Below are 11150 nucleotides of genomic sequence, written 5' to 3' on the forward strand. Positions count from 1 at the left end.
TTCTGCACAGCAGCACACACAGAATAGTGTGTGTGTGTGTGTGTGTACGTGTGTGTGCGTGTTCCACTGGTGATAACACTGAAGGAGCTCTGGCTCTTTGTGTGGTCCGGTATGTGTATATTGCCAGAGTTAATGAATCCACACACAGACTCCCACGCACACAAACAGAAAAGGTCTATCCAGGTGCTTGTCCACTCAGTTTCCCCCAATAAGATGTGTGTATGTTTGAGTTGACAGTGTTTACATCCAGATCTCGGGTCTGTTCTGTCCTGAGGAGGAAGTCTTAACAAAAACTCACGCTGGTGACATTTTTCAGAGTTTACCCCCTTTCACCCTGCCACCTCCCCGTAAAAAGAGCCGCTGTTGCGTCATGAAACGTCCAAAGTGACTAATCTTCAGCAATCAGGGCCTTAAAAGGTAATTTTCACTGCTATAATCGCACATCAGAGACTCTGCTTTATCAGATTTTTGATTGTTGACATGTTCGTGTGATGTAATGGGTTGTTTTATTTAAAGTTCCGCTTGAAAACAAAGAGGGAGAGGTAAAAAAACTGAAAAACTGAGGACAATGAAGAGGATCACACACATCTGAAAATAAGGCTAAAAATAATGCATTCAAGTGTGTGTGTGTGTGTGTGTGTGTGTGTGTGTGTGTGTGTGTGTGTTTGTGTCAATACAAGAGAGAAATACATGGTGCTGTGACTCACCTTTGACCTGCTGATGAGGAAATACTTCTTTGCATGCTTAAAATCACACACACACACACACACACACACATATGTATGTATACATGTATACATGCATGTGTGTGTGTGTGTGTGTGTGCAGAGTGGGAAGTTATTTTTCCCACACTGGAAGGGGATCAGTGGAGAGTGGGAGCACACAGGAAGCAAAGTCTACTGGGAATTTAAACCCTGAGGAATCTCATCTGCTGTTCATCAACCATCAGTTACTCCTGCACACATGTACTCATACACACACAGACACACACACTGACGAAACTCAACATGTACTCTAAACACTGCAGTTTAAAATAGCATTTTACTGCCTGAGCATTAAAACTGTTGGCGAAGCACAAGAGGAATATTCTGCTTTTGTTTATCTACTTTTTTTTGGGGGGCAAATCAGCCTGTATTCTCAAAACTAATGCAGAGAGTTATTTCAGAACAATAGTCTGTAGATTCAGCTGAAACAACTAAAACAAAAATGGCCATATATCACCAGTAACCCTCGGTGTGTTCAGCTGCCCTCCACATCTGTAAAGTTCAATGAGTCATGTAAATAAAAGTGTAGTGGGACTCAGAAGGATGCATTCTTTCTCAAGGGCACATAAAAAACAGGAGGAGGGGGGCAGAGAACAGGAGAGAGAGTCTTACAACAGGCACTAGATCACTCACTGGGAGCAGACCCTCTATTGCTGATCACCTCCAGGATGAACCACAGACCACAGGCGGTTCATCAGAACAGCCGAGCCGCGGGTTACACCGACAGCCCCAGGGCTCGGAGCCGTGACAACCTGCTGATGTACGATGACTTTGGAGAGGAGAACTGTTGCCCTGGACGATGCCTCGGGTATGTCTTTCATTCCCTACTCAGCCAGATGTAGTGGGCAGGTGTGTTTTTGTGTTTTGTTAGAAAAATAGCAGTTATGCAACATATAACATTGTAGAACAATTATATAATTAAAACAAGTACTATGGTTGTGAAGTTTCATGTTGCACACCATAAATGGATGGCAGAGAAAATTAAGAATAATACAGGATGATGTTACACTGATAAAGACACATAAGATAAGAGATAAGAGTTCCAGTTAATCCAGTTAAAGCTATATTACCTCATTATGTCTACTTATCATATTGATAGTGATGGTGTACAGTCAGTTTGAAAGCCTATGAAAAACAAAATGACATCTATAATGTTTTTAATACATTTTTAATCAAGTGAATTCTTCAAGGATTATCTCATGCGGCATGTTTTCTGTGTGGTTCACTGTACGAGACGGCAGCTTTCACAATTTGTAAACTGTGAACAATAAGTTGTCCATCAGCATAATGCCATTAGGATATGTAGAAAAGTAGCCCAGTAGAAATGTTTTTGTAGTTTTTGTGCATTAATGTGAAAGCACAACATTTCCTTTTAAGCTTTGGCTTGTTATCTCTATTGGTATCTATTTTTAGATTTTTTATCCAAACACAGCTCATTACAGTAATGTTTAGAATCTAAACGGGGAAATTAGTATGTATTTCTAGTACTGCAACTATAAAAAGTCCTTGTTTGATTTTGAGGAATTATGTGTTTCACTGCGGTCGCACTCTGTGTAGTTTTATATTCACTGCACGTAGTCAAACGATTTGTAACCTCTTTTTGTCAGAAGAGTATTCAGTATATCCACCTTTTTGTTATTTGTATGTTATTTCAGAGCGTTTTCTTTTCGGGTATTAAATATTCCCAAAGTATACTTAATAAAAGCTTGCAGAAGATCACTTGGGATGTTTTTGAGGTGAAAACTGTACTTGTTCTGGTATTACCACCACATGCTTTATGTGCATGTATGTAAGTTACCATGTGGACATTATATACTGTGTGTTTATGTCCCCTGACCCTCTGGCAGCCACAGCAACTCTGAGAAACAGCTCATGGCTCGTCTCTGTGCTGTTAAACGACGCCAGGCTCTTCGAGGTCCTGCCTACATGTTCTCTGCTCCTTCAATCAGCCTGACAGAGGTTGAGCAGCGTTTCCTGGAGGCAGCCGAGTACGGCAACATACCAGAGGTGCGGCGAATGCTGCACCATGTGCCAGAGTTGAACGTCAATGCTGTGGACTACATGGGCCAGAATGCATTGCAGCTGGCTGTAGCCAACGAACATTTGGAGGTGACGGAGCTGCTGCTGGGGAGGGCGGATTTGGCCAGAGTGGGTGACGCCCTCCTGTTAGCCATCAGTAAGATGTGTGCATTTGTGGATGTCTGTATATGAAGGGTTCCTCACACACAGCAGAAAGCTGACACTACAGAGCTCTTCAGGGGACAAAACATTCAAAAAACCTGATGACTGTGCATCGTGCTTTACAGTTTTAATTTAATGTGTATTTAATGGGCTCTTCCATCAAATCTCATAAAGCCTACAGAGGCTTCGTAGCTGCATAACATATCAAGTTAGAGCATCATGGGAGTTAGCAGTAATCAAAAATACAATGCACACACGTGTGCTTTCACAATAACCCAATGAAAGTGTATAGCCTGATAATGCGAGCTTTGAATTAGGGTAGCCTGACACAGGACACCATCCTTGGCCACAATGTAGCTTAATAAAGTCAGTTCATGTGACAAACTTTGCTCTGTTTGTGTGTGTGTGTGTGTGTGTGTGTGTGTGTGTGTGTGTGTGTGTGTGTTGTAGGTAAAGGTTATGTTCGTATCACAGAAGCCCTGTTGTGTCACCCTGCGTTTAGAGATGCCCATCGTCTGACAGCGAGCCCTGCTCAAGCAGACATGTTGGATGACTTCTACGCATATGATGAAGACGGGACGAGGTAAGACAGTTACAAGGCAGAGGCATCTCTATGGCGCCATATCTGGACTGAAGTTCAGACTCAAAGACTTAAGTCCAGTAACTTTCTGAAGTCTTCGCTGGTTGCCTGGACTGGACTGATCTGAATGTTATCTCTAACAGAAAGACACAATGCAATTTCTGCCTGTGTTAGACATTGACTGAAGTCTGATGCATTGATCAATAATGGATACTGCTTGATTTGATATTTTCATTTTAAATCAGTTGCTACAGTTGTTAAGACGTCATCTTTGCATGCTGGCATGGTACTCCTGATCTCTGACAAACATTATAAATAGACTAATAAGAGGAAACAACCTTTTGTTTTTCTGATAACAGGTTGAGATTAAAATAAGTCATTGCAAACACGACTGTTCTCGGCTTCTGTACTGTTGGTTTTGAGAAGGGAGAGGGTTATTTGGAGGAAAGAGTCAAGAGTTGATGAAAATTGTTGTCCATTATGTTCACATTTACTTGAACTTTTTATTAGACCACCTTGTTAAAAATATGTAAACTGTGGCTCCTCACAATTAGAGGAAGAGTAAAACGATCATATTTTTCATAAAACCCTGATGGTGTTTATGTAGACCAGAGGGCTATGAAAAAAATATTTATAATTGTTTATTCTATGTAAATGTTTATGGCCTTCATGTTTGCGTGTGTGTGTACATTCCCACAGGTTTTCTCATGATGTAACTCCAGTGATCCTCGCAGCACACTGCCAGGAATACGAGATAGTTCACATCCTGTTAAGTAAAGGGGCCACCATCGATCCCCCTCATGATTACTTCTGCGGCTGCGACTCCTGCAACTACCAGCAGCAGTATGACTCCTTCAGCCACTCGCGATCAAGAATCAATGCCTACAGAGGACTCGCCAGTCCTGCTTACCTCTCTCTGTCCAATGAGGACCCGGTGCTGGCAGCACTGGAGCTCAGCAACGAACTGGCCATGCTGGCTAATATTGAGAAAGAATTTAAGGTACAAATATTGTTAAAGATCCTGCAGAATCACTACCAGAAACACAGAGACGGAGTGGTGCAAGTCCAGCAAGATGTGTCTTTCACACTTTCTGTAATCACTGTGCACGTCCTGTTGATGCTACTGTATACGTGCCCTGAAAACCAGCTCATTGTCCAGTATATTTGCCATGTCACTGCTAACCTGCTGCCAGTAAACGCTGCCAGTAAACACAAGAACATTTTATTAGTCTTAAGACAGGAAGCAGAAGCAGATGTGTTGGTTTGACACACATATAACAACTATAATTATTACTAGGCTTGCAGTAGGACAGTATACTATGGTTACTGGACAACAAATAAATGTCACAATCCAACTGCTCACACAAATGAATCATGTTGCCCATTTTTCTGGGTATATTGGCATTTTTATGCCCCACTATGATAACTTCAATAACTTTTGAGGTCTGCAAACTTTTCCAGAGCCATTGTCAGTGTTATATCACTGTCAATTGTGAAAACCTATAAGATATAGTCATCTTAAACAAATGTGACTAGAGCCGAATTGACTGGCAACCTCTATCTTACACCAGTGTTGGTGCTATTGCTTTTTAGAATTATGACCATATTTCCCTTATGACAAATTCAGACTTACAGACTACATTACTACATTAGTAACCTCAGCATCAGACCTTTATCTCCTGCAACGCATCTCAAATGTTTCACTCGCTGATGCACATTTTTCCTCTTTGTGTTTGTAGAATGAGTACTGCTGTCTGTCGAGCCAGTGTAAGGACTACGTGGTGGGCCTTCTGGATCTGTGTCGCAGCACAGAGGAGGTGGAGGCCATACTGAGTGGAGAAACTGACTCTGAAGACAGCTATGATCTACCAGGTCGCCCCTCCCTCACGCGACTCAAACTAGCCATCAAGTACGAACTCAAAAAGGTTAGTGTGCTCACAGAGGCAAGAAAAAGCCTGTGTTTTTGGTCAATAATAAGTATTAACGGTGAAAAAGGATCACCATCATGTTTTAAGATTGATTTTCAACGTTCCTGCCAGCCACTTATTTCACATCTTGTCATTAAAACTTGTTGGAAAATTTAAAACTGATTTGCAATTGATTCAGGCAACATACAAATATTACTATGGTCAATAAAATGGACTTTCATTGTTATGACATTTAGAGCTTCAAATACAGAGTAATACAAATAAATATCTTTAGGTTTTGAACTGTTGATAAAACAAGCATTTTGAACACAGCACCCTGGGCTCTGGCATGGTATTTTGGTAAATGACAGTAATTGTTAGTTTCATCCCAACCTGTTTGCATCATGATGATTCTGTCTCTTCTTTGGCCCGTTCCTCTTATAAGGAAAGGATCAAATTATAGTTTAGGCCGCAGACTATTTACTGTTTGTTCAGACTTCACCAAAGCTTTAAACATTTTGGCTTGAAACTGCTGCCTTGTTCTCTCATCTCTCACTCTGTAATGTCTTTGCCCTTCAGTTTGTGGCTCATCCTAACTGCCAGCAGCAGCTGCTGAGTATCTGGTACGAGAATCTGCCCGGCCTGAGACAACAAACCACTGCTATCAAACTGCTGGTGGTGCTGGCAGTGGCCGTAGGACTGCCCGGACTGGCTCTGGCTTACTGGATCGCTCCGTGCAGCAGAGTAAGTTACATTTATGCTCACACATGATGCATGAACAAGACTTTAAATTCCCTGCCGGACATTTTCTCTCATCCTCCTGTCGTTTCATCTCTCTCGCTCAGGTGGGGAAAGTGATGCGTAGCCCCTTCATGAAGTTTGTGGCCCATGCCTCATCCTTCACAATATTTCTGGGTCTTCTGATCCTGAATGCTGCTGACCGTTTTGCAGGCACCACCCTGTTGCCAAACATGACCCACCATCACCTCCCGGGAGGACCCCAAGTCAACTCTGATCCACTGCTGCTCTACCGCATGACCACAACACCCTTCACATGGATGGAGATCCTCATCATTTCATGGGTCATGGGTGAGCATTAGATGCCCATGATGGAGGAAAGTAAACATGTCATCCTGTGTATTTCATCACTTGATTTGATTTGATTTCTGCAGGAATGATCTGGGCTGAGGTGAAGGAGATCTGGAGTCAAGGGCCGGGGGAGTACCTGGTCGAACCGTGGAACTTCCTGGACTTTGGGATGCTGGCGATCTTCCTCGCCTCCTTCAGCTGCCGCTTCTCCACTCTGAGACACGCTGACTTAGCCCAGACCTATGTACACACACACTACACAACACTGATTAATGTCACACTGCCCCCCGAGATACACTACTTTACACTGGGTGAGCACAGACTGCCACGCTTTAAATACCATCATTTACCTGTAAACTGTTGCAGTAAGCTAGAATAAGGCGGTACACATAGGAGCATATGTTCCACTACAGCTGAGACAACGCGTATTAGCTTTGGATTTTAGCAATAGCCAACAAACCCCAGTAGTCTCTGTCTGAATTTTGTCTGAAACTGGTCTATTTGATCCTGTTTTTATTCAACTTCCCCAAAACAGGACAAAACACATCAATTTTAGACTTATCAAATTCACAAAAGTAGCTTTTTGAAGGCAAATCTGAGTAACAGTTGCTTAGCTCAGTGGTCCCCAACAGAGGCCAGAAGAGGTAAAACTACTCAACATGTCACAAGAAAATCAAAGATTAGAGAAATGCCCCCCCAAAAAGAATACATATTTGTATTTTTTTTCAATCCCTATAATCATAATAAGTTGAGATCCAGTGGCTTTGTTACATACAGTATGTTTTCTGTGAAATGGCTAATGTGGTGTCCTAATGTAACCAATTTAGTCAAATATCATCTTCAAACTGCCATAACAGCACAACTGCAGCCTTTCAAAAAGTAGTTGTGTACAAAACAAATCTACTTAAGTCAAAGTAGTTTCCTGAGTGATTCACGCTCTGTTCTTGTAGCACGTATCTACTGGTTGCCGTCAGATCCCCAGCTGGTGTCGGAGGGCCTGTACGCGGTCGCTGTGGTGCTGAGCTTCTCTCGGATTGCTTACATCCTCCCAGCCAATGAGAGCTTCGGTCCACTGCAGATCTCTTTAGGGAGGACCGTCAAAGACATCTTCAAGTTCATGGTCATCTTCATCTTGGTCTTTCTGGCGTTCATGATCGGCATGTTCAACCTGTACTCTTATTACCTGGGGGCGAAGCAGAATGACGCCTTCACCACGTGAGACCTGCACATTTACTGTTCACACATGCTTTTTCAAAATTAATTTCACACTGCAAATTGATTTTTTTCAGCTATGAAAATCAGCTTGCATAGACTTAAAGAGTTTCAGAGGCTAATCCATTATTTGAACATGTAGTGGATCAAGCTTGGATCACCAAACAGGCCAAGTCACCAGAATCCAAACCCCCAAAATCCCAGAGTTCACTGTGTAACAATTTGTTGTACGTGGTAATGTGATAAATTGTAACTTTGTTTGGAAACACGCACTACTAATGACATATCAAAGCACAATATAAACCATAACATCACAAAATTAAGCTTAAGATGGGTCATACATAATTTATTTCCTGATCTTAAAGCCCCATGTTGAACAGACACCTTTGTCAAAATCTGTAAAATGAATCCAGCCATAGCCTTGTTTTATTCTCATTATTATTATCCAAGATGTGAGAGTCAGATGGAAAAAAGAGCTGCATTCACAAGCTGCATGTTTGGAAAATCATACATAAAAACGTAGATGTTGTAAAAGCATAATTCAAGTTGCTCTTTGGTAGACAATACTCAAATTGTAATATATTGCAAACCAGACCACTCTATTGCATAAATCATGAATGATAGAGCAAATTTAATGAAATACACTGACAAAGATACTTCAAAAGAGTGCTTCCCAACATTTTCTGCCTTGTCTGTAGTAAAATGAATGGAAACCAATGGCTGCCTGAAAGCTTGGAAATGAATCTAAAATGTATATATGTAAATGTAATGTAACACTATGTTGAAGACTAAGAAAATGGTCTTTCTCTTCTGTTGCTTTTCTCACAGAACGTCTCCTTCCTGATGATTAATAGTTTGTTTGAATTCAAAAATAACTTTTCTCTTGTCTTCCTTCCATTTCCGTCTCTGTGCGTCCGTCCAGCCTGGAGGAGAGCTTCAAGACGTTGTTCTGGGCTATATTTGGACTGTCTGAGGTCAGGTCCGTCGTGATCAATAACGGACACAAATTCATCGAGAACATTGGTTATGTGCTGTACGGGGTTTACAACGTTACCATGGTGATAGTGCTGCTCAACATGCTCATCGCCATGATCAACAGTTCCTTCCAGGAGATTGAGGTTCGTCATCAAATACTGAATCATCATGTGCTTCAGATACAAGCTCACAAACACAAGGCTCGTTCAATACAGATTTAAGACTTTAGATTTAGGTTTGACTCGTCTGAACACTTGAACTTGTTTTATTTTGTATTGTAAATGGTCCCTTTCCTTATGTTTAGGTGACACAATAATTATCCACCAATTAATCCCCCAATAATCCATTTTAGGCCTACAACAAGAACAGTAAAACAGTACTGTCTTTATTTCTACATAAAATATTTAATTATCATACCATAAAGAGTCCATTCTGATCTAAAATCTAACAAAACTGATATCAAAAAATGAGGAATTACACCAATTTGGCTTTGTAGCCTGTAGCAGGGACTTCCTGAAGTCTTGCCAGGCAACCAGCAGAGACTCCAGGAAATCACTGCTCCAGACCAAGAAATAGTTGGGCACACAACCCTCTATAAAACCACAACTTGTCTTTTTTAAACGAACAAGATAATCAACGTGTTAATTAGTGAGCTAATGACGTGCTGCTGTTTCCCCGTTTCTTTCTTGTCCTTGTGCTAAGCTAAGCTAATAGCCTGCTGACTGTAGCTTCATATTTACCGTACAAACTCAAAGAGAGCGGTATCGATATTCTCATCTAAATCTTGGCAAGAAAGCAAATGAGCATAATTCCCAAAATGTCAAACTATTCTTTTCAATAAAGCTGGAATATTTGATTGTGACTGTGTATCAAACTAAAGCAGCTACGGTGGTGCTGGTGGTGTGTTTTTCTCTTTCCTCTCCAACCTGTTTGTCTCCCTCCTTTTATATTTCCCTCTTTTCTGTAGGATGATGCTGATGTTGAGTGGAAGTTTGCTCGGGCCAAACTCTGGTTCTCCTACTTTGAGGAGGGAAGGACGCTCCCTGTGCCCTTTAACCTGGTCCCCAGTCCAAAATCTATGCTGGGACTGGCTACGGCCATCAAGTCCCTGCTCCTGCAGTATGTGGCAGGACACAGTGAGGACAAAACTGAGACACAGCTCAACCAGGTACACACAATATGGATATATATATAATACATATATGGATATGTATCATACACACAGCATTTCTCCTTTCTCAGCTTGCACAGTAGTAATCATAAAACCATGCTACTCAGTGGAGCTGTAAAAGCAGAGCCTGAGCACCTCCTAGTGGTTTTACTGCTGCACCACAGGCTCCACCTCTGACCTGAACTCAAATTTAACCTGAGAAAAGTCCCAATTCTGTCCAATGAAGTTAATTTCAGCTTAATCTTCCAGCTTGGAGAAGGCAAAAATTCAGGATTTGGTGCTTCTACCAGATATCAGGTATGTATTTGTGTGTGTGTGTGTGTGTGTGTGTGTGTGTGTGAGAGAGAGAGAGAGAGAGTGTGTGTGTGTGTGTGTGTGTATTTCACATTTCAGACAAAAAGGTTTTCTTTTTTTACTCCACATTAACACGACAGCTGAGGTTTCTCGTTGCTCTACAGAATAGTTTTATATAAAAAACAAATGCAAAGCTCATAAAATATGATACATTGCTCCACTATTACCCAGCAGTAAACTACAGTGTGACATTTACAAAACTTAACCATGTTAGGTTTGTAGCACGAGAATCATTTTCTGAAAGAGGTACTTCTGGATCGTAAACTTTTATGTCTATCTTTTTACATTCAACCTCTTCCCATTATAGTACTGTTAATTATACATGTTCAAAGAATTTGAAAACTTCAAATTTCACTTTCACTTTCAGAAGATCATGAAGCGACTGATAAAGCGTTACATCATCAAAGCCCAAGCAGACAGAGAGAGTGATGAGATCACCGAAGGTAAAATCAACAGCATGATCCTGAAACTAAACTTAACTTGCTCCAAATTGCTATATCCATAAAATCCATATATATATATATATATATATATATATATATATATCCAATAGCCATACATCTCCTAGAAATGTCTTTGTCTGTTTCTGTTCAGGTGAGCTGAAAGAGATCAAGCAGGACATCTCCAGTCTACGATATGAGCTGCTAGAGGAGAAATCACAGAACATGGAGACACTGGACGGACTGCTGAGGAGATTGGGAGAGATCAGTACACCGTCATAGTGCCATCACCAGTTTCCCCGACGTGTACATAAAACTGTACAGCTCAAAGACTTTTAAGTGCCTGTTCTCCATCATTGAATGAAGACAAAGTAAGAGAGTGACAAATCACTGATATGATAAAATGTTTGAATGTATGTGAATATAAAATTAAAATGTAGCTTGCTGATTGCATGATTATGTGTCATTTATATGTTT

The 11150-nt window shown here is 41.1% G+C and overlaps 1 protein-coding gene across 1 annotated transcript; it reads left to right on the forward strand.

The window, feature by feature from the left end:
* The first annotated feature begins 1432 nt into the window (after positions 1–1432).
* trpc6a (transient receptor potential cation channel, subfamily C, member 6a) lies at positions 1433–11107 on the forward strand. Its single transcript, XM_070916728.1, has 14 exons — positions 1433–1572; positions 2612–2940; positions 3396–3528; positions 4225–4525; positions 5265–5450; positions 6012–6176; positions 6278–6521; positions 6605–6832; positions 7472–7736; positions 8656–8851; positions 9676–9876; positions 10129–10176; positions 10601–10676; positions 10828–11107. Exons 1-14 carry the CDS (start codon positions 1433–1435, stop codon positions 10953–10955), a joined length of 2640 nt encoding a protein of 879 aa, XP_070772829.1. The 3' UTR covers positions 10956–11107.
* Positions 11108–11150: the final 43 nt, after the last annotated feature.

Source organism: Enoplosus armatus, chromosome 13, assembly GCF_043641665.1.
Source record: "Enoplosus armatus isolate fEnoArm2 chromosome 13, fEnoArm2.hap1, whole genome shotgun sequence".
Taxonomy (NCBI): Eukaryota; Metazoa; Chordata; class Actinopteri; order Centrarchiformes; family Enoplosidae; genus Enoplosus; species Enoplosus armatus.